This window comes from Xenopus tropicalis, chromosome 8 (genome assembly GCF_000004195.4).
Source record: "Xenopus tropicalis strain Nigerian chromosome 8, UCB_Xtro_10.0, whole genome shotgun sequence".
NCBI lineage: Eukaryota > Metazoa > Chordata > Amphibia > Anura > Pipidae > Xenopus > Xenopus tropicalis.
The window spans coordinates 38,162,588-38,189,759 of NC_030684.2; the positions used below are offsets into that span (position 1 = coordinate 38,162,588).

The window sequence follows — 27,172 nt, forward strand, 5'->3', positions numbered from 1 at the left end:
GCACCCATTCGTAATGCTGCCCCCTTGCCAACCCGGCCCCTGCTAAATGGTAAGGGCAGGCAGAGCTCAGCTGGACAGGCCCAGTTTATAGGCACAGTCTGGTTAAAGCTGTCCCAACTGTACAGAGTCATTTCAGTGGGGACTTTTTTGGGTAGGAATTCTCACATGGTGCAACCAGAACAGCAGTTCCACACTGATATATAGTTTCTTTCTATGTCACCAACACACAAGCGCCCCTAATGCTGCTGCCCCTTAGCCACATAAGCCACATCTAGTTCCAGCTACATATAAGCAAACCAGCTAAGCACGCTTGGTGTTGTGGTCAACATCTTCGGACACGAAGTAGCCAAGCTGATAAACAACTGATCGTACCGCGCTAGCACTGGGCATGGGAGTGACAGCTCCGTGCTGGCTCCGACTCAGTAGCTCTGGACTTGGTCAATACCCTGTATAGCAGCTCTGATACCCCCTGGGCAGCCAAGCCAGCACCTCTTTTATTGCACCCATCGCTGCTTCTCTGCAACTGACTGTGCCTTGCACCCGCTCTCCATAGAAGATGGGCAGCTGCTGGGAAAGTGACAGGTAATCCATGATAACTGGGTGTAACTAGGCAGGATATAGACAGATGACAGGGCACGGGGGGCTCTTTTTCTAGCCACATCACAGAAGGGTAAATGCTTGACACAGGTTAGTGCTGCCTGGGGCATCACATTGGCTCCGAGCCTGGGCATATTAATAAGGGTTATACACTTATAGGTCAATTTCTCTCAATGCAATGTCATGAGATCTGTCGCTATATTATCTGGCGTGCCTCCTTCTCTGTATGTGGCAGCTGCTGGGACTTTATGCACAGTATAACTATAGTCCAGTGCAAATGACTTTGGCATATGTACCATTTATATATTGTGGGTTTGTATTTCCATTTAAGGAAGCCATGCAAAAATATGTGTATTGTATCAGTAGAATGCTTAATAAATCAGATTAAACGATGAGAAGAATTCTTAAGCTGGCCATACACGTGGCGATGTGACGATGTTTCGTGCGACCATCGGTCGCACGAAACATCGTCAGATCCGCCACACACCCTTCAGGGCTGAATCGGCAGGTAAGGAGGTAGAAACAATAGGATTTCTACCTCCTTCTGCCGATTAAGCGCTGAAGGGAGATTTTGATCAGGCGCCTTCTATGGCGCCCGATCAAAATTTTCCAACTGGTCCGATCGGCGAGTCGGCCGATATCAGCAGCTTCCTGCGATATCGGTCGACTCGCCGACATACCATACACGCACCGAATATCGTACGAAACTAGGTTTCGTACGATATTATCGGTGCGTGTATGGCCACCTTTAATGAATCAGTTAAAGTATCAGTAGAATTCTTAATGAATAAAATTAAAATATCAGTAGAATTCTTAATGAATCAGATAAAAGTATCAGTAGAATTCTTAATGAATCAGTTAAAGTATCGGTAGAATTCTAAATGAGCCACATAAAAGTGAGTGTAGGACTGGCCAGACCAGGGATGACTTTGACGCAGTTGGCCAGCTTGAAGTATATTGCAATATATGGACAAACAATCCCCGTTTTGCTTAAAGGGGAGGGCATTTCTTGGTAGCTCAATGCACAGAATATCATAATATCCTATATATATTGATAATGGGCGAGTGCAGAGGATCTCTAGTTGCTGAGCTTAACCCAGCCATATTGCTGTGTGATACACAAAGCTCAACATAGGTGACTTGAGATTGCTCTTCTGAATTCGTAAAGGGGTATTTGTCCTTTAAGTTAACTTTTAGTGGGTTATATCATTTCTTATTCTCAGCAAGTTTTCAAATCTCTTTTTTATAGTTTTTTCAATTAATCGCCATTCCATTCTGCCTCTTTTTCAAATGGCAATATGTGTCTACATCATAGTAAATACTAAAGGGTACAGTCACTTAATATTGCTTGTGTAGAGCATCTTAAAAATTGCTCATCCAGATCAAAGCCCATAGGGGTATGTAAGCCCACACCCAAGGGCACAGGGAACACTTGTGTAATTAATGAGCTCACCTTACAATCTGACTGCCATGTACACAATTCTGTTCTAATTTAGTGATGAGCAAATCTGTCCTGTTTCACTTCGCCATAAAATTTGCGAAACGGCGAAAAATTTGTGAAACGCATTTGTCGCGCAATTTTTTTTTTTTTGTCGCCCAAGTCTATTTTTTGTCGGCCGCGGGTTTTTTACACGACCGCGCCCTTTTTTGAAGCGACCATGCCCCTTTTTGACGCGACAGCACCCGATTTGATGTGACTGTGCCCAATTTCACACCGCGACAAAAAAATTCCGTGCGCCGAATTTTAACGGAAGTTACGCAAAACAATTTGCCAATGCGGAAATGCGGAAATTCGCTGCAAATCCATGCCTGCCGAAAAAATTTGCTCATCACTATTCTAATTGAATTGCTATCTGTGCCAGCCGCTTGCATTTATTAGAAGGGTCACTGACTTTCCAAATAATCTGTTAGATGTCCTGTCTCTCAATACATGTAGGAATCCTGGGTTTCAGTAGGAACAATTAATATAATAAATGAATATAAAAAATTCAGTGGAACTAGTAGAGAATACAGTGATAAGGGCTGCACTGCAGGTAAATGGGACACACTGTATGCCCTGCCATGAAACATCTGTTTTTGAGCACTTATGCAATTTACATTCATTAGCAGTTTGTGATGAGAGTGACAGAACTGCACAGGGAAACGACATATAACATTTTCTGCTTCAGTAAAATAAAGCTTTTGCTGTTCTGCCCAGGCTGACCGGCGGAGAGGTGCCCAGGTAACACATTCATGATAGAAGTGTAAAACCTGCTAAAAAATAATGAATGTAAGTTGCAAAACTGCTCAGAAGTGCACTACGCTGTTATAAGCAGGGCATATGGCCTCTTCAAATTAGTGTGAAATGTATGCAACCCCAACAATATGCATTTATTAGAAGGTTCCCTGACACCAATCGTACGAAAGTGACTTCCTGGAAATGCACTGTAGGTCCCCCAATGATATCGCCAGATACACAATACGAGCACAGATTTTATTGTTATCTGGCCAAAATTGTCTGAACAACCGACTGCCAAGGTATTAAAATTATTGGGGCGATAATTCAGAGCCTACACACAGTCTGAAAATCATACAAAACTGCATTTCATACGATTATATCGGCGCGTGTATGATCAGCTATTTAGTCATACAGACATCAATATTGAATGCACCACTGTGTGGAACATTATATGGAGCAATATTGTTTGTGGCTGCAGGGAAATTCAATTGTATTTGTTCTGACTCTCTGCTGAGGGTCTAACACATGTTCTGGAGTTGACCAGCTGCTATAAACAATAAAAAGCCATTACTTGTATACAAACAGAAGGAGAAAGTTTGCCAGCACTTAGTTTGCCTTTAAAAATAATTTTTGCAAAAAATGAGGCGTTGGTACCACACTTTGGCTAAAATATGTAAGCTCACGTGCCACGTCGAGGCCCCTCATTGTACGTGAGTCCTACACTGCTTTTTAACATTCTAAGTCTGTAGTGCAATTCAGATCCTTCAAGGGAAAAATGGTCTTACTACTCAGTCACAATTGATTTTAATTGCACTATAGACTTAGAATGCTAAGGGCTCTGGCACACGGGGAGATTAGTCGCTCGCAACAAATCTCCCTGTTGGCGGGCGACTAATCTCCCCGAAATGCCATCCCACCGGCGAAAATGTAAATCGCCAGTGGGATGGCATACGCGGTGGCGCGATTTCCCTGAAATCGCAGAAGTTTCCTCTCAAGGCAACTTCAGGGAAATCGCGCCGCCGCGTATGCCATCCCACTGGCGATTTACATTTTCGCCGGTGGGATGGCATTTCAGGGAGATTAGTCGCTCGCCAACAAGAAGATTTGTCGTGGGCGACTAATCTCCCCGTGTGCCAGAGCCCTAAAAGGCAGTGTAGGACTCACATACAATGAAGGGCCAAAGTGTGGTATTAACAACTCTTTTTGTAAAAATAATTTTTAAAGGCAAACTGAGCACTGGCCGCCTTCTCATTATGTAACAGGACCTGATCAAACTGTATTTAGTGTCAAAGTGTTAACGGTATTTTATAAGAGCTCTCCATAGCAAAAATGGCAGGCTTTTGTACTTGGGAGTCCTCTGGAGAGATTATGGGAGCCAAATAGCTCTGGCAAGAATAAAAACCAATTTGTAACTCTTTGAGGGTATTTGGATAAAATTCAGTGCAGTTCTACGGCTTTTCAGCTGGTATTACGTTACCACGTCCGGTGGCACAAAGCAGATAGCATTTGCATGTCATTGTCGTGTCTCAGTGCAGGTTCAGATCCTGAATGATCTGGGTTCTTATGCCACAGTGCAGGTTCTAAACTCGGTATGCAAATACCCCCTGTCGAATTTACAGGGGGTTCTAAACTTGGTATGCAAATACCCCCTGTCTGATAAAGGGGGGAGCATACACTGCTTCTGGAACAGAATGAAACATGGATGCCAGAGTGACAAGAAAGACAATCTGAAAGGGAACCCGACTTTAATTGAGTAGCTCGTTATCTTGTTTTTCAGAAGCACAATTATTATTCATTGTTTCACCCTCCTGGAATAACTGTAACTAATACATTAGTTTTCTTTCCTTGGGAATTAGTATTAGATAGTGGAACAGAATACAAGACTCTTGTGTTAGTACAGGTATGGCTTCTATATAACACGTGGGAGCATGAGTTTTCCAGAGAAGGGGTATTTTTCTAATGTACCTTAAAAATGGATAAAAGCTTAAACCTGTGGGCCAGTTTCTCCCTGGTATCCTTTGGGCTGCCCTGGGGGGGCATTACCGCAGATTTATCAGATCTTACTGTACTGTGCTTGTGCCCACCTTGAATCAGCAGTGGGGGATACAATGGCACATGGAAAGTACCCTTTGCTGGTGTTTTTATAAAGAAGAGGTGCCTAATAAAATGCCCACCAGGGTTTTATGCTTTCTATCTTTTCTATGTTCTGTCTTAAAGCTTCTAAAACATTGGAACATAAAATAAAACCGTAGGTATCCATATTGGTTCATTCTAGCTTAATTATTATCATGCACACAGTGTCATCATCAAAAAGGAACAATAGGAAATCGGTCTAGAGCTGAGTTTCTATGGGAACCACATTCTCGGACGCCGATCAAAATCTTTTAACCTGTCCAATTGACGAGACGACCGATATCCATAGCCTTAGCGATATTGGTCGTCTCGTCGAGCTGCCATAAAGGCACCGAATATCGTACAAAACGAGTTGCATGTATGGCGGCTTTTACTTTTAACCACTGGACAACCAGAGTGGCAGGTACTGAAGGATTTAAAAGAGGCTGATTAAATTTTTGTGTGTGGGATTTACATGTCCTTTAAGTAATGTTTTCAGTTGTAGCCTTTTGCTCTCCAGTGTAGTTAAGGTGTTTTGTGCTAGAATCACTTTGTGTGTTTGCTCTAAAACAGTTATGCCGCCTAGTAACTTACATACTTCTTTATCATCTACTCTTTTACAGCCAAGCGCAATCAGGAGGCCTCTCAACACACACTTTGGTGTTTCCCAGAACGTTGCCGACGAGATCTCTGCTGAAGAATTGTTATGAATTATTTGGGCCATCCATGATTGTATCTGCTCTATATAATAGTCGTTAAAATTTGGGTGTCCGTGGAATTGTACATTTTGTCTAACTGGGGAATGGTCGGATAGGTGGGAATATGAAAATATTGTTGTGAAGCCAATATATAATCAACTCTTGAATAAACTGTGAATGTTTTAGAAAAATGAGTAAAGTCTCCCTTTTTTTGGGTTTAATGCCCGCCTTACATCAACCAGCTGCATTTCTGCTAAAAGGTTTTTGGCCTCTTTGAGTCCTTTATATGAGATATTACTCCTTTTAGAGGAAAAGTCTACTAATGGGTTCACTGTAGCATTAAAGTCTCCACCTAGTATTATTAAACCTTCACTTAAGTTTTCTAAAAAGTTTTCAAAAATGTCTAATATAGGAAATCTGCCCTGAATTGGGAACATAGACATTTGCAATTGTACATATCTGGTCAGCTAATTTACCTTTAATCATTAAGAACTGTCCCTCAGTGTCAAAAAGTGTGTCTATATGTTTAAATGGTAGGTCCTTATGAATAAAAGTAAGAACCCCAGCGGCTTTCTTTGTGGGATTGTTGCTCATGGATATATGGGGACACGACTTATGGGTCATAGTTGAAGAATGGTTTTCTAAAATGAGACTCTTGGATGATCACTATCATGGCTTTGCTTTTTTACGCTCATAGAATCTTTCCTTGCTTGACAGGTTCATTAAAGAAAAGGACAGTACAGTCTGTATTTGTTAGATCAGCCATTCTGGTGGGTTGACTCTACATGCCCTACTAGATTACTATGCTGACACTTGCTGGTAGCTTGAAATACGGGAAAGGAGAGGTTAGGAAGGGGGAACAGTCCAGCTAACTAAGTAGCTGAATAGCAAAAGTAAAGTGTAAACAATGTGCCGCAGTAGATTTACTGGGGGAGTTCCGCTTGGCTGAAATAGTTTAACAAGGGCAATGCACCTTTAATTTGGGGAAACATAATTGGTTGGTAGATGCAGTGTCAGTGGGCGTGTGAATCACTGCTACAGTCCCATCTGTAAGGAATATTCTTCTCCCTCAGGTCAGTGAGTGGCTTGGATAACATGGTTCTAGAGAGATCCTGGGAGAGTTTAATGACACAGGCCTTATATGTGAGGTTACTGACCTCTTGTTTCTCCTACTTCTGTTCTCCTGATCTTCCAACTGTCTTTGGAGGTCAAGAATAATACTGTTTTGTTATAAATGCATATATATGGTTTTCTGATTAGTTGTGCACTTACTTATGTTATGTTCTAGGTCGTCGGTGCGCGCTGTCAGAGTAAGCATATGTTTTTGTTATGTCTTGTATTTCCCCCTTTATATGTCTTGTATTTCCCCCTTTATAGTGGCCGTCACCTCCTGCAACATATTTCTGATGTTGGCTTTAGAAGGTAAGTTTGAGATGTACACTTGTATATCTGTTCTGTCACCGAATGACAACTACCCCAAGTCAGCCTAGCGGAATGGTCTGCTAAACCTTGCAGCACACAAGCAATGGACTTTACTCTCCAAGAAGAATGGCTCCAAGTGACTAATCCAAACCAAAACTGAGGGATCCAGTGAGCGCCTAAAGTCCCTCTAATTCAATGCAACTTAGAAATGGGCACTTAAAGAGATACTAACACCACAAATTAAACCCTTTTTTATACCTATCATAACATTGTCTATGCATATTATTTATACTTTTGTCATAAAAGTATTTGCCCAATGCTTTTATATAGGGATGCACCCAATTCACTATTTTATGACCCTGCTGAACCCCGAATCCTTTACAAAAGATCTGACCGAATACTGAACCGAATCCTAATTTGCTTTAAAGACAACCATGTGCTTTGTGCATGGTAAAACATTTTTAACTTCCGTGTGTTTATGTGACAAAAAGTCACATGATTTTAATGATTTGGTTTGGCCAGAGGCATGGATTCAGCCAAATCCGAAACCTGCTGAAAATGGCTGAATCTTGGCCGATTCCCAAACAGAATCCTTGATTCAATAAATCCCTACTTTTATATTATCGATCTGATTCCCCATGTTCCTCTATGAGGGGGCTGCCATATTTGTGCAGCAGGAGACCATTAGCATTAGAAGCTATAACTGTCAGGCTGAGACAGTCAGGTTGGCAAAACAGTCAGGTTTAGGAACTTCAAGTTAGAATTACTTACAAAAGGAGCCCTTTCAGTGAAAAAGATCAACATGACCTATAGGGAACTTTTATTGTACATTAATATTCTGAAGCATAGTTTTTAGTGTCAGAACCACTTTTTCATGAGGACTGACTGCAAAGGATCTCAGCAGGTTACAGCCATAAGGAAGAAGGAATACATAAGATACCAAAATCTTTTGTCTGTAAGGTTTTACACAACTTTGTTATTGGTTTGGTTATTGGGTATACCTGCCATGTGTTGTTTATTCCTCCTTCTCTCACTGACTTAAATAATATTCCTGTAGGGAAAGCTGATTGCAGCCTGGCATTGGCTCCTGACGCCCATACACTTAAGTGCCACGTCATCCTGAGAAGCAATCATTTACCCCCCAACTGTAACTGCAGCCATTACCTGCCAGCCAAGGGGATGAACCCCATAAAGTCTGCAGCAGCACGTTACTGAACCCCTGTATAACATATTAGCTTACCCCTTTATCCCACCCTTACCTCTACCCGAAAATCTGTAAGCTGACAAGTCCAACTGACAAAAGGAATGTTATTAAAGGAATGGTTCACCTTTAAGTTAACTTTTAGTTATTCCTAGCAACTTTGCAATTGGTCCTCATTAGTGTATGAGTCTCTCTCCTATTCATTTTCCAGTCTCTCTTTCAAACCACTGCCTGGTTGCTGGTTGAGTTAACTTTTAGTATGATGTAGAGCAGGGGTCCCCAACCTTTTATACCCGTGAGCCACATTCAAATGGAAAAGGATTTGGAGAGCAACACTAGCATGAAAAAAGGTTCTGGGGGTGCAAATAAGAGCTATAATAGGCTATTTGGTAGGCCCTATGTGGACTGGCAGCCTATAGAAGGCTTTCTTTATCAATTACACTGGGTTTTATGCAACCAAAACTTGCCTCCAAGCCAGGAATTCAAAAATAAACACCGGCTTTGAGGCCCCTGGGAGCAACATCCAAGGGGTTGGTGAGCAACGTGCTGCTCACGAACCACTGGTTGTGGATCACTGATGTAGAGAGTAATATTCTGAGACAATTTGCAATTGGTCTTCTTCATTTTTTCAGTTCAGTTTTTGTTTGGCAGTTGTTTGGTTGCTAGGATTCAAATTTACCTTAGCAACCAGGGTGTGGTTTGAATGAAAGACTGAAATATGAAGAGAAGACCTGAATGGAAAGATAAGTAATATAAAGGAAAAATAATAAACTGTAGCCTCACAGAGCATTAGTTTTTGTCAGTGACCCCCATTTAACAGTGGGAGAGAGGCAGAAAAGAAAGGCAAATCATTCAAAAACTATAAAAAAATAAATAATGAAAACCAATTGCAAAGATGCTAGCAATATAACATCCTAAAACTCAACTTAAAGGTGAACCACCCCTTTAATGGCTACGTATAACACGGGGAGGGGGCAAACTTTTTACATTCGCGCTCGACTGAAGACCCCGGAATGGCATGAATGTGCACGTACGTGACACAGCATATGTACGCATTCACACAGCACTTCCGCACCCCCGGCTTCATCATGGTCCACCAGAAATCCACAGGGGGATCGAGTGGTGGACCGTGATCGACGTATTGGCCACCCCTGCTGTAACACATATTAGAAATGTCTCTCTGAGATGTTGTGTTTTTACTTAAACGGTTTGAATGATATGAAGGTTCAGTGATATGAAGAATGATATCGAAGGGAGATACCTGCTTATTAAAGGTTTTGCAGAAATGATGATAACAATTGCTCCTGTTTACTCACCAAACCAAGGCTAAATAAGGACCTTCCAACAATTTCTGAAGGCCTGGTAATATTGGGAGGAGATTTTGATCTTATGTTGAATCCACTATTGGTTTCTTCTACTGGAAATACAATATACGGCAATGTCTTCCAAACTATCCAGAAACTTACATCCACTGCAAATTGGACCAACTTAACTCAGGAACAAAGTATGCCCTGAACTGCGACCATGTCAACCTGGCAACTCATGCACTGGGCCAGAAGTGATGGGGCACTTCATGTATGTCTGTCAGAGAGATAACTTCATTTAAATTGAGACCTCCTGCACTCTGCACCCTATCCAACCCCTAACTATAGGGTCATTTAGACAGAAAAGTAATGGCGCCTTAGGTCAATGGCACATCTTTTACACTGCCCTAAAACAATAACTGAATAGAAAAGGAGACCGTCCCCCTATACATTTTTAAACCTCTCCATCCTAACAGAATATATTTCTGTAGGGAGATGGGCTATTTAGTTACAAAAGGCTTTTTATTAATGTAGCACATTTACAAATAGATAAAAAAAACGCTAAACATATTGCACAATTTCAGTGCAAAGTCTGTCAGTTATAGGGCTCATTTAATATCATAGCTCCTGAATGATACAAGTCCAGTTACCAACAGCAATCAGTCAGTAATTAGCTTTGAAAAACTGGAAGATGGATCAGAACAGGCCCTGACTGGCTAAGTGCCCCAATCTTGAGCCTGAACCACTGATTGGTATGGTATGGAAATATGGCTGTAGAGGATTATAGTCTGTTCATTTTGCATAACTCCTAATAGCTACAGGACCAATTCCTGGTAAACAGTCCAGGGCCGATTATACTGAGCCAAATGTGTGCCTCTGTGCCATCAAATACATAAGCTAGAGATGCTTAGCACTGGGATTAACTCTAGAGGTTGGGTACTAGCTGGCTGGAAGCATCCAAAGGCTGATCAAAGGGGCAGGGAGACCCAGGGTGCCCTATGGCCACAATGAATAAAATCTTTCTAAGAACTACAGTGTGAAGGGGCCAACATCATCCCACATGTTCTGGGTGAGGGATATAGGTGGATATAGGGGGACAGATAAAGAAACTGCATTACACGTTTTTACATATAATAGTTCTGATACAGACAATCTGTTATACTGAAAGAAATCATCTTGTCAAATATCCCCTTTGTCTATAGCATGGCTCAGTGTCAGCAGCGTAATAAAGTGGCACCGGGCCCTCCCGCAAAAAAGTCTTTTGAAGGGCCCATTGCGCACTGCAAACTATGTGCATGCCCTCCGTGCCCACTTGCACGTGCACACCTGCTTGAGCAGGCAGCGGGTGCACTAATTTCCTCCATCGTGTCTATAGAGGAAACTTACACCGCAGTCATATACAGTGCAGCAATACATTCAGATCATGTAGGGAATGTTGTGAAATTCTCTAGCTATCCCTTTCATTCCACTACATTGTGTAATAGCCCCACCAATTATTATTAATTATAGTCAGTATGGCATTCCTAAAGTAGTCAGGGGCAGCACAAGAGAGAGGAAGAGCCCACTGCCGATCACTCCCCCACAGACACATACAAGGTGAAACAGGAAAAATCCAACCGGTCACCACTCCCTCAGCCAGCTGTCACTTGGAGTTACAGAAGGGGGAAGGCTATTGTGTCCCACCTTGTGCAGAATTATGGGTTCTTAGGGCAGTGACACATGGGAAGATTAGTCACTGTGCGACAAATCTTCGTTGTTGCAGGCGATTCGCTATCCTCTCAAGGCGACTTCGGCAAATCGCGACGCCACGTATGCCATCCCACCAGCGATTTACATTCTAGCCGTTGGGATGGCATTGCAGCAACTAATCTTCCCGTGTGTCACTGCCCTTAATGATGGCAGTATCTATGCCAGTACAAACATCCAATGATTTAATAAGCCCCCCAAACATCTACTTTGCTTTGAAGACTGCCCCACGTGCATTTGCTACTCCAAGTTGGTGCCAGACAAGTAAACCACATCAATCAATCAGATATTAACAATCATTCTTCCAACAGTGCTCTACGTTACGCCACTGTGAGCTAGAGCACCTGGCACCACGTGAATGCCCTGGAGCAAACGGCACCCATGAAAACAAATAGGGGTCAGCAAATATGTCTTCCTAAAACACAGACTGGTGTTATGAAGGCACATCAAAAAGGAGGGCAGAATTACAGCAGACTGCGCGTGTTATATCATTGTCAAAGTCCTGACCTTAAGTTAGAATTTGCCCCAATAAATACAGATATAAATGCCCTGTAGCAATAGTAACACTGAAACAGCGGAAATAGTTCAGGGTTACAGTAAATATCATTATACTACTAAACAAATACTGTACAAATTACTAGAAAAGTTAATGCCCATTGGTCAATCATGGATTTAGTTTGTTTGTCAGTTTAATTATATAAATAATCTCCCCATGTGCATCCATGATTGCCCAACAGGCACTACCTTTGCTTGTTAGGCCATGGGTACATGGGCATCATTTTGCAGACTGAGAGAAGGGGGTCTGCTGCTTTCCGCATCCCCGTGTATCTGCACCTCTAAGTACAGCTTCCTACTTTCGTGTATTTTTTGGCCACTCTCTGCTCTGTGTACCTGCACTTACGCTGAAGCTATACTTTTCAGCACAGCTATTGGCCAGAGGACCACTTTAGGGGATTTCAAGCACACTGTGTGGCTACCAATCATGCCTTTTTTTTACAAGTAATCCTTCAGTTGCTCAGAAACAGTGCAGTCAGATGTGGTTTAACAACTGCTAGGGTCTCAGGTATAAAGCAGCAATGCCAGTTGCCAGAAGTGGGGGCTCAGGGTATTACCAATTACATGTTATCTTCTCAGATCCCTCTCGGTTCTATTTTCCCACTTTGCTTTTTATTCCTGCCCATTTTTCTTGACTTGTGTTTACCTTTACCTCATCCCTTGCCTTATTTAGTATCTCTCTGATGTTCATCTCCTCAAAACCCCTTTAGGGCAAAGGCACACCAAGCGTAGGCCCCACTTTTCTCACATGAGTTTTGTAGCCAGGTGGAGAGAAGTGGTCCTGCTCCTATACGCTTCCGGGTTTAACTGCACTGACAGGCACAACTTCGGCCCAAGTGCAGCTACACCAGGCAGAGCGGAGCAGAGATCAGTCACATGCTGTGTGTTTTTCGGGCCAATCTCTGCTCTGCTGCACTCAGTGCAGCTGTACACAGCTGTGCCTGTCTTTGCAGCCAAACTTGGAAGCGTACAGGAGCAGATCCACTTCTCTTCACTTTGTCTGCCCTTACCCTTAAGGCCGGGACACATGAAGCAGATTGTCAGCTTTCCTCTACCTATGGTTTTCACCCAGGCGGTGGAAAGCTGTGTGCTCCTTCCCATAGCTCAATTCAAAGGCACAGCTTCGGTGGATATCACTGCAAAAATGCATTCTTTTTGTGTTTCCACGCTAATATCCACTTCATGTGACCCCAAACAGGCCGATGATGGCATTGGCCTATTTGGGGTCACATTTGGGGTCACATGAAGTGGATATAAGCGTGGAAACCTGAAAAGCATGCATTTTTGCCTGTGAATGGAGCTATGGGAAGAAGCAGATCCACTTTCCTCTGCCTGGGTAAAATACACAGGCAAACACTGCTTCAGGTGCCCCTTCCCTAAAACTTCTCTTCTTGCTCTACCTTCTTTCCATTCTCTTCATCTTTCCCTTTCTCCTAGTGTCACATTAACTCATCCTGCTCTCCTCCCTATCTGCCATATCAATGTATTTATTTGTACATGGCATCTCCCCTTATTTTTACCCTATGGTACAGTTGACCCAGTTCTTTTAGTCCTCTGTCCAATGATACAGTGTCTTCTCAATTCTGTGCAACTGCATTCTGTTTTTCTTTCCACTACTCATTTTCCCCCACCTTTTCGTTTCTACCATTTTTACTTCCGCCTGCCCCCACCCACACTGTGTATGCTTCCCCGGCATAAACAGTCCTCCTCTTAATTTTCCACCTGGCCCCCCAACACCACACTCACACAAGGTACTTGTTATGCTGTGATTCCCCGACAGGTACATGCAAAAAGTTTAAGGCAAGTGTCACAAGGGGCGGATCCTTGGCCTGCAGATAAATGGCGGCTGAGAATCCGCCCCTACACTTGAGCGCCTGTACCCGGAAGCACTGCTTTGTCTTGGGTGCAGGCACACACAGCCAATTTCAGCCAGAAACTGGGTGATTTAAGAGTTTGCAGATGAAGCTGAAGGTTATTCAATCACACTGCACTGCTAAGCTTTGCTTTAAAGACATATGAATAATTTTGGCACGTTTAGTACAAATTTTTGAAAATTACCCCAAAGCTTCCAATTTGCAGCACCTTATGTCCCACATATCATTAGGAAACAAGCTACAACAGCCTAGATATTAACTGCCATTGCTCCGGTGCAGAGGTTAAAGCTATTAAAGGGGCTGTTAACTTTTAGTATGGCAGAGAGTGATATTCTGAGAGAATTTGCAATTGGTCTTCCCTTTTTATTATTTGTAAGTTTTTAGTTATTTCATTTCCAGTTTAGCAGCTCTCCAGTTTGGAGTTTTAGCAGGTATTTGGTTGCTAGCCTCACAGAGCAATAGTTTTTTGGCTGCCGGGTCAGTGAAGAAAGCAATTAAATACCTGGAGGGGGCATAGACAGTACTGTTTCTATTTTTGCTGATGACACAAAATTGTGCAAAACTATAAGTTCCATGCAGGATGCTGCCGCTTTGCAGAGCGATTTGACAAAATTAGAAAACTGGGCAGCAAACTGGAAAATGAGGTTCAGTGTTGATAAGTGCAAAGTTATGCACTTTGGTAGAAATAATATAAACGCGAACTATCTACTGAATGGTAGTTTGTTGGGGGTTTTCTTAATGGAGAAGGATCTAGGGGTTTTTGTTGATAACAAGTTGTCTAATTCCAGGCAGTGTCATTCTGTGGCTACTAAAGCAAATAAAGTGCTGTCTTGTATAAAAAAGGGCATTGACTCAAGGGATGAGAACATAATTTTGCCCCTTTATAGGTCCCTGGTAAGGCCTCACCTTGAGTATGCAGTGCAGTTTTGGCTCCAGTCCTTAAGAGGGATATTAATGAGCTGGAGAGAGTGCAGAGACGTGCAACTAAACTGGTAAAGGGGATGGAAGATTTAAACTATGAGGTGAGACTGTCGAGGTTGGAGTTGTTTTCTCTGGAAAAGAGGCGCTTGCGAGGGGACATGATTACTCTGTACAAGTACATTAGAGGGGATTATAGGCAGATGGGGATGTTTTTTTTTTCCCATAAAAACAATCAACGCACCAGAGGCCACCCCTTTAGATTAAAGGAATGGAGCTTCCATTTGAAGCAGCGTAGGGGGTTTTTCACGGTGAGGGCAGTGAGGTTGGGGAATGCCCTTCCTAGAGATGTGGTAATGGCAGATTCTGTTAATGCCTTTAAGAGGGGCCTGGATGAGTTCTTGAACAATCGGAATATCCAAGGCTATTGTGATACTAATATCTACAGTTAGTACTAGTGGTTGTATTTATAGTTTATGTATGTGAGTGTATAGATTGGTAGGTGTGGGTTAGGTGTGCTGGGTTTACTTGGATGGGTTGAAGTTGATGGACACTGGTCTTTTTTCAACCCTATGTAACTATGTAATTAAAAACTATAACAAATAAAAAAATACTATAACAAATTATGAAGACCAATTGAAAAGTTGCTTAGAATTGACCATTCTATAACATACTAAAAGTTAACTTAAAAGTGAACCACCCCATGCACCCTAATGCAAAGAACATATTATATACATTCTTGGCAATTACAGCCCTTGCCTGCCCGCATGTATTAGATATGTGCTTGAGATTCTAAGCATTAATTCTTATAATTATTTGGTAAACTAACTGGCCATTATGCGGGGGTAGAATTATATTACGGAAATGTGGATTGGGAAGTGTTTATTTGTCTCATCTCTTGATAAATTACAATTCCCAGCGACCCCCCCACACACACCCACCAATGTGGAATTGCCACAGCAACATTTATGTCACTCACATATGGTAAAAATCCAAAAGTACACAAAGGAAGATCCTACTATGTAAGCGAAATATTTAATCAAATATTTTAATGAGCTTTTGAAAGCACCCAGAAGAGTGAGGTGCCAGGGTGTTTGTACTTGTACTTACCTGCAGGGGGCATGTTGGTACAGTCTGCTAGGGTTGTTCAAAAGCATCAAACAATACGACTTGCTCACATGGCTCCTTCTCGCTCAGGATTCAAATGTGGGAATCTGTCTCTTTCCCATCATGCACCTGCGATTCTGTGCCTTTATCTTCCATAGAGAGATCCCACCTGGAAGTTAAACAGACAGTTCAGCTTAAACTTTACCCATATTATCATACAGATGGCAACATTCTAACACAATTTGGATTTTCTCTTCTCTGGAACTGCAGCCGCCTGGTTGCTAGAGCTTAAATACCCTAACAACCACTCAGCAGTTTGGAAATAAGAATGGGATATGAATAGTTGATGGGCTGAACACAAAAAGTTTAATACAAATAATGACACTATTATTAATACATAAACTAATGAGGACAGCCAAAGGCACAAGGAAGGCTGTACAGAGTAATGGTAAAACCCTTAGGGGCACATTTACTAATCCACGAATCCGAATCCCGAATGGGAAAAAATCGGATTGGAAAGGAAAATTTTGCGGCTTTTTCGGCGCTGTCGCGTTTTTTCGTATTTTGCGAGATTTTTTCGCCACCATCACGACTTTATTGTATTTTGTGCGACTTTTTCGCCGCTGTCGCAATTTTTTTCGTATTGAGCAATTGTAGACGGCGGAAAAACCAATCCGAGAAAATATACGATAAAGTCATAACGGCGAAAAAAAATTGCGGGACAAACTAAAAAGTCACGTCAGCAACGAAAAAGGCTCAAAAATACCGATCATTACGTTCGTGCATTAGTAAATCTGCCCCTTATTATCACCCCTATTGGTTTATATGGCAAGCTCAATTGTTCCCAAGTCTCACTATACAGCCAAACACAGTCCTGTATGTATCTGAGTATGTGTCAGTTTGGCAGTTATTGTGCTTCAGTGACATCACCAACGGCTCTCACAAACGGCAGTTATACCATTTCTGGATTCAGAGGTAAGTGGAGCAGATTAAGAAACTGGGGAGGGGGGCCATATTTAAGACAATGATACAAGGGGCAATTTGGGGGTTTTGGCACCCATGATTTATAGTAGCTTTATTATTGGGGTCACACTCCCCCAAATTGCCACCCCATTGCCTCCTATTGGTATTGCCTGGGGAGATGCTTGTCTTAATGTTGTCTGTCGGAAATTTCTGTCATCTTAACCAATAATATTTGCCTGACAAAATGGAAGGGGGCTACATTTTAGGCAACTTTTTTATAGTAGCTTTTATAGTAGCTTGGGCAGTGGAGTCAAAGATCCCAAAACTGCTCCCTGGCACCAAAGCCCCCAAAATTGAACCCATTGCTTGCTCTTGTGGAAATTGTCAGTGTGTTTATATATTAATTATGGGGTATGCCATTGGTAGCAGGAGTGACACCTCAAAAAAAAGCCCATTTCAATTTAATGTGCAGAGCTGCAGAACAAAAATGCAGTAGAAAATCATAATCACTGTCTCATTGACCCTAAACCTCTGCTTCTCTAGCTATAGCTGTACTACTTTTCCCAGCATCCCCTGTGGCTCAGTTGAAGTTCTAAAACATTGTGTATTTTGTGTTTGCTTACTGCTGCTTTTTAACTCTGAGGCCATTTAATCTACCTCTCTTTAGCTGTAACTGCCATTTGGACGCTAGGGTCCCAGTTACCGTAGCAACGGTCAGTAGCCTTAGCACTAGAGTGGATGATGGATAAGGAAGAGTTAGTACAGTTAGTAGAATAAATGCGAAAGTGTTAGGATCCCTTGTGTTATGGGTGCAGGGGCACTAATCAGAGTAGAGCAGGTTATGGGGAACAGACATGTTGGTTATGTGCAGGGAGAAGCAGGTTCTTTGAGGATATTGAGATGATCCCTGCTCTCAGTGCACAATGGGATCTGCAGTCTTGTCATAAGCCAGCTCTGACATTAGAGGCAAACCAATGCTAACTACCTCTTATGCCTGACATCGGAGTGCATCATGGGAGATAAAGGCCCTTTACAAGAGCCAGTGAGGAAAGTCTGCATCCTGGATGACCATCATGTTTGTTAGCTAAATAGCACACACACACGAGCTGTCAGGCTCATTTTCTTCTAATTATAGTCTGAAAAAGATTGAAAACCTCACAGTGCATTATGGGATCTGTACTATTCTTCATTTTAAGGCCCCCAAATTTAAAACAGGAGCAGTTTTGCAATGCTGTATTGATATTGCTTATCAGTCTGGTTCCAATGGGCTCCCTACTCTCCTGGGGTTCCAGAGGCGGCAGGGTCCACTGCCCCTAATATTCTCATGCTCACAATCCTTTATTTTCTTTTCTTCCCATAGCGGTAAGTATTGCAAGCGACTTTGGTGAATAAAAACAATATCAGCGATACCAAAGGGAGAAAAACAGCAAAGGAAAGAGAAGACTCGAGTGATTCCCTGCCCAGAGGATATTTTCATCTTCCCATTTGGGGTCCTCTGGACAAAGGTACTGGTCCTGCATTTTCCCCTCTATAATCTGAGTACGGTTATCTTTCCCTCTTGAATGTGCCAAGCTGTTCATTATTTCTTTAGCGCCAGCTATTATTCATAATTCCTACCTGTAGATTTGTAAGTTAGGGGCTTAGAGACCCCAGAGTAAGGTTTGGGCCTGGTTCCCACAGTGCAACACTGCTATAGTTCCAGGGGTTTACCAACTAACACTAACTGGCCATGTAGGGGGGAAGAATTACAATATGGAAACGTAAATTGAAATTAGACATTTTTTTAAAATGGGCTCATCTGTTGAGTTACAATTCCCAACATCCCATGGAAAGGGACATTAAGGAAGGTAACACTATGTGAGCAAAATATTAAAGTAAATCACTTCACTGGTTCTGATGAGTGAGGTACCAAGGCGCAAGGGGTGTTCCTCTGTGTTGCACTGAACTCCTCCTCTGCTGCAGATCCAGTGCTGCACGGCCCGAGCATCAAACCCTCGCTCACATGGCTCCTTCTCACTGAGGATTCAAATGTGGGAAGCTGTCTCTTTCCCATCATGCCCCTGTGATCCTTTGCCTTTATCTTCCATAGACAGTTTAACCAGATCTAATCTGGAAGCAGAAAGAACAAAACAATTCTCATCAAGCTTAAACTTTACTTTTCATATCATACAGACAGAAGTGTTCCAACAACCACCACAGAGAATAAAATGTAATTTAAGCACGAACTTCAACTTTAAAATTAAACAAACATTTATAGAATAAACATGCTGGAAAAAGAGATATTCTGTCAGTGATTCATAAAGGTGTAGTTCACCTAGAATGTCCTATGATTAGCAGCTTTTTAACTTTTGTTAATATATTCTTAACCAGCAATTTTTGGGGAAACATCTTGTTGCCACTTTGGCATCCTTAGCACGAACGAATGGGGGCAGACGATGGTGCAAGTTGTAGTTTTACTGCAGCTAAAGAATGAAACTGTGCCTAATTGAGCACTGAGTTGGACATAACTAAATGACCCCAATGGCTGGCAGTGCTTCTGTTCCCTGCAGTATCACTGAGCATTAGAAATAGCGGCACTGCCCCAAGGTAATTTACTGAAGGGCAATTGCTGTAACTCTATAATGTTTAAACATGCATTTCCACCATTGGCATTGAAAGTTGTAAGAAATGATTGGCTGATATGAATAGTCCTGGTTTAAAGTCTGATAATGTCATTGTGGTGGGTTGAAAAACCCCACAGACTGGTCTTCGACTTCAGCTAATTCTTCTGCTTTTTCTTAGTTCCCCCCAATTTTTTTTAAAGAGGGCGGAGACAATAACAGCCACTCAGATTTCACATATTGAATTTTTTTTGGTTTAAATTTAAAATGCTGCCATTCTCACACTATTTATGCCAGGGTGCCCACTGTTTGTCATTGGGTGACTTTGACTCAAGGTTAGAAAAAGTGGGCACACCCACCAACCACAATTAACCTATTGACTTTTATTGGTTTAAATTTAAAGTGCTGCCATTCTTTAATTATTAATCCTAGGGTCCCTAAACTTTGCAGAGTTAATCACTGGGTAATTGCAGTTCCAGGTTAGAAAAAGTGGACGGAGCCACCAACCACCAATCAGATGTCTTTCGTTGACTTTCATTGGGGAAATTTAAATGTCTGCCATTCAGACACTATTAAAACCAGGGTACCCAAACCTTGCACAGTGATTTTTACTACATAACTGTGGTCCAAGGTTAGAAAAAGTGGGCCGAGCAAACAACAGATCAGATTTCATTCAGTGATTTCACGTTTTTCAACCCAACATGAAGTTTGTTCTCAAACTTCCCTTTCTAGTTACCACTTGAGTTTGTAGTTTTTTTTTTATCTCCAATAAAGCAGTGACTAATACCGACCTTTCTTTCCTGATACAGGAGATTCAAGATGGGTGCCAAGCTGTGTAACATCTTGCACCAGCAGCAAAACACTGAGGTAAGGCTGATGGAAATATAAAGCCATTGTTTCCTGCCTGAGGGTGAGGCCTTGCCGCCAGATATAAAGGGGAACTGTCACTGCAAAGAGAAATTCCTCCGCTTATAATAAATATTTAGTCAAATAGCTGTTGTATTTTTTTTGCTGTTCTTCTCATGTTTATTAGTTTAACATTAACTTAAGTTTGAGATGATTTCAAGCACTTCATTTTTTCCATTCTCTATAGGCTGAGGACACCAATCAGTGTTTTGATTATTCTGAGCTTTTAGCCATGAAACATCAGCTGGTAAGCACCATTCAGAAGGAGATGCGTGTAGCAGCAGGGGCGGAAAACCTGTACCGGGCCACCAAGAACAGAAAGACCAAAGCCCAGGTGAAGGAGCTGAGGAAGAGCAGTGAGGAAAAGGTGAAAGCCCTTTACTCCTCTCTCCTCAAGCTCACTCAGGAGATAGCGAGGAAGGAAGCAGAGATCACTCGAGGTGAGCTATAACTATCTCTGGCCTCTTTCCTATTTTCATTATATGTGGAAACTGCGTGGCACCATAACAGCACACCCACTACCACTTCATGGGCATCACACTTAGCTCTGCATGACTATAGATTACTTTGCATTGACTTAGAAGCATTTGCATGTATATTTGAAATCAAAAGAAAAAAAATCAAGAAACAGCTCTTAAGCCTTAACCAGGTACAATTCTACAATGTGAAGAGAACCATGGGCATTTCAAATTGTCCTCCTTCGCATCCTCAGATTTAAGAATATCATGTATTTGAAATTCCTTATGTCTATCAAACTTGTTTTTCATAGTTTCAGATGCTGTACTGGAGACGACTGAGACTACAAATGACATCGATGTAGTTTTCTCAGCAGAGAAGGTCACTGGGCCTGAGGTTCCGGTCATTTCAGACACCGCCAGTGACTCTTCCCAAGTGAGTACATTACATTGACATTACATTTATGTCTTGGGCAGAGCACAAACATTTCCCCTTATCTTATCCTTGTGAGCCTTTTTTGTTTGCAGCACCATCCTGATGATTCTGCTGAAGAACCGGGGCCAGAGATAGAGCAGCCCCAAGTTCCACCTGACAGGTAAGGATTTATTGGAGTTTCTCAGAGGCCAGATTAAATCCCTGCCCCATTCTTTCAAATAAGAGCAATACAATCTTAACAATAACTGTGTTATTCCTTCAATTAAAGTGAAGTACCTGCAGAGGAAAATGAAGATGCAGAAGAGGAAAAATGGTAATATGAACATGCATTTAGCTGGGAGATTCCATTATACACAATATTATAGAGGGCCCCTATAATACTGTGCCCTCTATGAGATATGGCGGGGGTGCTACAGTATTGGGGATTATGGAGAATGAATCAGCTGAAGGAAATAGGATAGCTTACAGGTAATCAATAACTAAGCAAGGGATTAAGAATGGACATTAACCTGTATTATACTTATAGTGACTTACCTGCAGAAGATGAGGATGAGGAAGAGGCCAATGTGGAACAACAACAGCCTGAGAAAGAGGAAGACAGGTAAGATCACTCTTTATAGGCAAGGGCGCAGGTTAGCTTGCTTTCTATTATTAACTGTACATTTGCATTATAATGATCTTTTACCACAATTACTTTATCCCAATAGCGACGTGCAAGTGCATGAAGGAGACTCCTCGGGAACATCACAGGGCCCTCACCCTGGTGATTATAGTCCAACTCAGAGGGATTGCCAGGCAGAGGAGCCATTAGAGGAGACCCAAAGCACTCAGTAAGACAAAACCTCAATACTGGAAATATATATACTATATATATATATATATATATATACTATGTTGCATAAGAAACAATTTCTATTTCTTCCTTTCCAGAGAGCTGCAGTTCTGCAGTTTTAATGCAACAGATTTTCGTCGCATTCAAGTTCTAGGCAGAGGAAGCTTTGGCAAAGTAAGTCATTAAGTCTCTAATTAGAATTTGGCAATATATACAAGGGAACATTCAGTGTCACTAAACTCACTCTCTTGTGCCAGGTCCTACTTGTTGAGTACCTTCCGGCAAACATAATCTGTGCCCTGAAGGTGCTCAAAAAGGACAACATCAACAACGAAGAGGAAATTCAACGGTAAGCACATGGGGAATGATTGCCTAAGCTTTTAATTGGCAGTCACATTCTGTCTGTCAGTCTTTTTCATTTTATACACTTATCTCTTCACTTGCCTTCCTTCCATTCAGTTGCTTTTGTTACCATTATATTTTACTTATATTGGACTTATTCTCTCTTTCATCTTTCAGCATCTTAGCCGAAAAGCAGATTGGGCAGTTGGTGAATCCGGACAGGTTTTTAGTGGATTTATATGCCACATTTACCAGCAAATATCATCTGTTTTTTATTATGGAGTTTGTTGCAGGAGGGACTTTAAGAACGCACCTGGAGAGCTGTGGGCACTTTGATCTGGAGAAAGCTACGTAAGTATAAATTAGGTGAATATTTGGGCTTTTATACATACAGTCCCAGAGTTACAGGAGACTGAAGAGTAGGGGAGGATGAGAGAACTGGCAGTTATGCTACAATAAATAGTGAGTTTCCTATATGAAGGCAGCATATAATGATCAAATGTACTTTCCTTATGCTTGCAGGTTCTACGCTGCCTGTATTACCCTAGGCCTGTCTGCGATCCATACCAAAGATGTTATACACAGGTAAGAGTTTATAAAGAGCTAGGTACCTTTAGGGTGAAGACACATGGAGCTACTTGTAGCAGCTACTAAAATAGACAATGCTGATCATTTACCAATTCTCATTATTGTCCATGGCAGAGAATTTTTTTTTAGCATTTAATAGCCATGAAAAAGTAGCTGCTACTATTAGCTCCGTGTATCTTCACCCTTAGTGGCAAGTACAACCTGGAGTTTTGTAGCTGTTGCAGTTTAGCAGCAGGACAGCTACAGATTCAAAGTCACTATTTAGAAGGTTATGGGAAGGAAATAGAACAAGAGGCAGAATTCTTTGTGTTTTGGCAGCAGGTTTAATGTGTCGTTATAATATCTCCATTTTGTTTGAATGCAGAGATTTAAAGCCAGGAAATATACTCATAGATCAAGCCGGCTATTTAAAAATCGCAGATTTTGGCATGGGCAAAACAGGTAAGAGGGCCTTGTATAATTATCCAGCACAAAGTGGACTAATTTACGGTTTACACTGGCATTAATGCCTCAATAAATATCACTTACAATTTGGCTTTTTTTTAAGGCATTGGATATGGAGACAGAACAGGCACCATACTTGGCACTCCAGCTTACATGGCACCAGAGCTCGTGAAGGAGGAGCAATACACAAGAGCTGTCGACTGGTGGGCTCTTGGAGTCATCGTGTATGAAATGCTCCTTGGAACAGTAAGTAGAAATTGCTACTGGTCAGTTATAGAGGGAGGTAATACAGAAATAAATAGATCTACTGTTATTTATCTAACCTCATAAAGCACTCTCTCTTTATAATAATCCTGGTCCCCTAATACATTCTTATTATACAATGCAGAGACCCTTCACCGGAAAGGACATCGACTACATGTATGAGTGGATTGAGGAGGATGAGCCACACTATCCCGACTCCCTGGAACCACAAGCACTGAGCTTTATATCACAGGTAAGTAGCACTGAGCTATCTGTTTATTACAACCAGCTCTTTAGCTCAGCGACCACTTTATAATTTAACTCTTGAGTCTCCCCGATGCTTCTGTACATGTAACTGCCATTTTCTGTTCTTGTAGCTCTTGATGAAGAATCCAGAGGAGCGACTGGGTTCTACCCAGGATGATGCAGAGGATGTAGCTCATCATCCATTCTTTAATGTAAGTTCTCTGTCTCTATTGTCATAATAATTCTTAATATCTTCTGGGAAATACCCCTGGGTACTATCTGAGAGGTACAGTCTTTCATATCCTCAGCTTCTAAAAATGGCCGTAAGGTGCCATTTTCTGAAGAACTTTAAATAACAAGCATTTTTATGGTGCCTGTTTGCAGAACACAGCCTGGGATGACATCATTGATGGGAAGGCAACAGCCCCGTTCGTACCCAGCCTCAACGGACCGGAGGATGTCAGCTACTTTGATGAGAAGTACACCAAGCTGCCAGCCAATCTAACGCTGCCCAAAGGACCTTGTGCTGAAATGGCAGATAACATCGAAGAAGCCTTTCAGGACTTCGACTATTCAGCATTTTAGGTCCTAATGGGATAATAGGTAAGAAAGGGCCTGAGTTAAAAGACAAGTAGCACAAATCAGAAGAAAAAATGCCTAGCACGTTAAAGGTGCAAGGGAACTGATCAGAGCTGGTTATGGGAATCAGGCACATTGGGGATTCTATGGGAATACTAAGGTGACCTCTGAGATGATTGCTCTGATGCATGAAAAATAATCACAAAAAAATCCTGCACAATAAAAAAACTTGTTAACATAACAAGGTAACCAATAAGGAGTGCATCCCCTAAGTGCTATAGAATATCTACAGGAATATCACTTAAAAATGTGTGGATTTAATTCTAAGTTTATTGTTTGGCTTTTGTAGGCTGGTCTCAGAAGCGTTTAGAAATGGCACCTACCAACAGCTCCATCAGCAGTTTCCAAAGTACCAAATACTGCAGTACCACCATTCAGGTATCACCTGTTTAAGTAAATGCAGTTCTATCAGCAATGACCCTTCCTCAAGCTTCAGGTGTTCAGGTAAAACCATCAGTGCATCTCCTTCTATCCACCATATTTCCACCAGTCCTTTCATCCAACTCTGTTCAACCAGCAGTGCCTCAACTTACATCTGCTGTAATTCCACCATCCGTGCTCCCCTAATTACACAGCAATACCACCAGTAGTGCTCCCATGCACTTTCACCAGCGGTGCCTCCTCTGACAACCACCGCATTCCTACCAACGATGCCCCCCCTGCCACCACCAGCAGGACCTCTTCTTTCAAACAGATATGGAATCATACACAGAAGCGCCCTCAAGCATTCGTTAGACCCTGCATTCCTTTTCACTCCATCCATCAGACTGCAGAAGCCGGGGTCTGCAGGCTTCCTGGGGTCCAATGGAATGGAAGGGAATGCAGCAGCTTAATGGCACTCATGTGCATGCTGCCATATCTTGGTTTCTTTAAAAACTGCCTCTTTTTCCTTCCTCTGCAGCAGTGTCTCCTCTTACACTCACTGCAGTTCCACCAGTGATGTCTCACCTGCCACCTTCCGCAGTTCCACCACCAGTACCTCCTGTTTCAACCAAAATCTGCCACCATAAACAGGAACACTTCTTAAGCCACATGCAGGGTAGACCCTGCATTCCTTCTCACTCCATCCATCAGACTGCAGAAGCCGGGGTCTGCAGGCTGCCTGGGTTCAATGGAATGGAAGGGAATGCAGCATTCACCTAGCAGCTTAAAAGCATTTTTGTTATGCGGTCACATCACTCTTTTTGCCTCCCTCTCTTTTCACTGTAATACAACCAGCAGTCTCTCCCTTTATAGTTTCACCAGCTTTGCAATTTTTATGTTATTACATATGTTACATTTACCCCAGTTCCACCGTTATTAGTTAATAATAGATTAATTATATATGAGTTATCACCTCTTTCATCCCAATATGGCACCATAAACAGGATCACCCTTAAGCTACACGGTAGACTCTCCTATTCACTCCATCCATCAAACTGCAGAAGCCGGGGTCTGCAGCGAGGGAATGTAGCCTTAACCCAGCAGCTTAATGGCAATCATGTGTATGCTGCCATATCCCTTTCCCTCACCACCACTGCCTCCCTTTCCTTTCACTACAATAGCACCAGTAGCGCCCCCCCTTACACTCACCCCTGTTACACCCACGTTACCTTCTCTTTCAACCCAATATGGCACCATAAACAAAAGCACCCTTAAGCAAACTCGGTCAGTCCTGAATTTCTTTTCATTCCATCCATCAAACTGCAGAAGCCGGGGTCTGCAGGCTGCTTGGAAGGAAATGCAGGATTCACCTTGCAGCTAAATGGTGCTCGTGTGTATGCTTCCATATTGCTTACTGTTTCCCCTACCCTTGGTTTAATAGGGCGCATTTGATCCTGGGAGAAATCCGATTGCCGTTAAGGAGTCAGGAAGGAATTTTTCCCTCTAATGAAGCAGATTGGCCCAAGCTTCCAGAGGTTTTTGCCTTCCTCAGAATCAAAATAGCCCAATCTATTCTCATTCATCCAGGTCATGATATACAGTATCGAGTAGAATTAAGTCTAAAACAACTGGACTTTTCTGAGTTTTTCTTGAAAACGTTTCACCACTCATCCGAGTGGCTTCTTCAGTTCAAATGACTGGTAGGGAATTCCCCGGTATTTAAACTCTTGATGGTAGTAGAGTCACAGACATCCAATCACAATGGTTCCATTGAACTTGTTCAGTTAGGTGTTAGCTGAAACTGACAGGTGTAAGAAGGTATGATCCAATCACAATGGTACCAAGATTCTCATTGATGAAGGTGTTAATCCTTCAAAGTACATGACTGGAAGTGTGAACTGTTGTGAAACTGCCGGGGTAAGGATGTCAACGCGCCATTGTATGTTGGTGACAAGCGGTGTCTCAGGCCCCCTCCTCTGTTCAGGGATGGTTTTTCCAGGTTGGCATAAATGGCCTCTTTCACACCTCTTTCAAACCATCTGTCCTCTCGGTCCAAAATATGCACGTTACTGTCCTCAAAAGAGTGACCTTTTTCCTTGAGGTGTAGATAGACCGCTGAGTCTTGTCCTGAGGAGTTTGCCCGCCTATGTTGGGCCATTCTCTTACAGAGAGGTTGTTTTGTCTCCCCAATGTATAAGTCTGAGCACTCTTCACTACACTGGACAGCATAGACCACATTACTTTTCATGTGCTTGGGTGTTGGGTCTTTCGGGTGCACCAGCTTCTGTCTCAGGGTGTTGCTGGGTTTGAAAAACACAGGAATGCGATGTTTGTTGAAAATTCTCCTAAGTTTTTCTGATGTT

At 42.2% G+C, this 27,172-nt stretch overlaps 2 protein-coding genes across 10 annotated transcripts in view; one reads left to right on the forward strand and one right to left on the reverse strand.

Annotated features, from left to right (window-relative positions):
• The window catches only part of LOC101731038, a 63,226-nt gene that overhangs the window by 28,417 nt on the left and 7,637 nt on the right, over positions 1-27,172 (reverse strand). For 4 of the 8 annotated variants that reach the window (XR_004219481.1, XR_004219483.1, XR_004219480.1 and 1 more), the window contains exons 3-6: positions 21,647-21,694; positions 20,107-20,262; positions 18,604-18,824; positions 15,756-15,921 (exon numbers count right to left, since the gene is read on the reverse strand). The gene's annotated coding sequence lies outside the window, so the exon portion shown is untranslated. The remainder of the gene's footprint in view (positions 1-15,755; positions 15,922-18,603; positions 18,825-20,106; positions 20,263-21,646; positions 21,695-27,172) is intronic. The other 4 variants (XR_004219486.1, XR_004219485.1, XR_004219484.1 and 1 more) reach the window with 2 other exon arrangements.
• LOC116406538 (serine/threonine-protein kinase N2-like) lies at positions 22,995-26,347 on the forward strand. 2 transcript variants are annotated; one of them, XR_004219495.1, is made up of 5 exons: positions 22,995-23,315; positions 23,422-23,564; positions 23,707-23,814; positions 23,939-24,410; positions 24,736-26,347. XR_004219495.1 is itself a non-coding variant. In XM_031890659.1 (4 exons), the coding sequence occupies exons 1-4, from the start codon at positions 23,201-23,203 to the stop codon at positions 24,044-24,046; spliced, it is 474 nt and encodes a 157-aa protein (XP_031746519.1). In that variant the 5' UTR covers positions 22,995-23,200; the 3' UTR covers positions 24,047-26,347. The 2 variants fall into 2 exon arrangements, 1 of the variants encoding a protein (XP_031746519.1); XM_031890659.1 differs by having other exon boundaries at positions 23,939-26,347.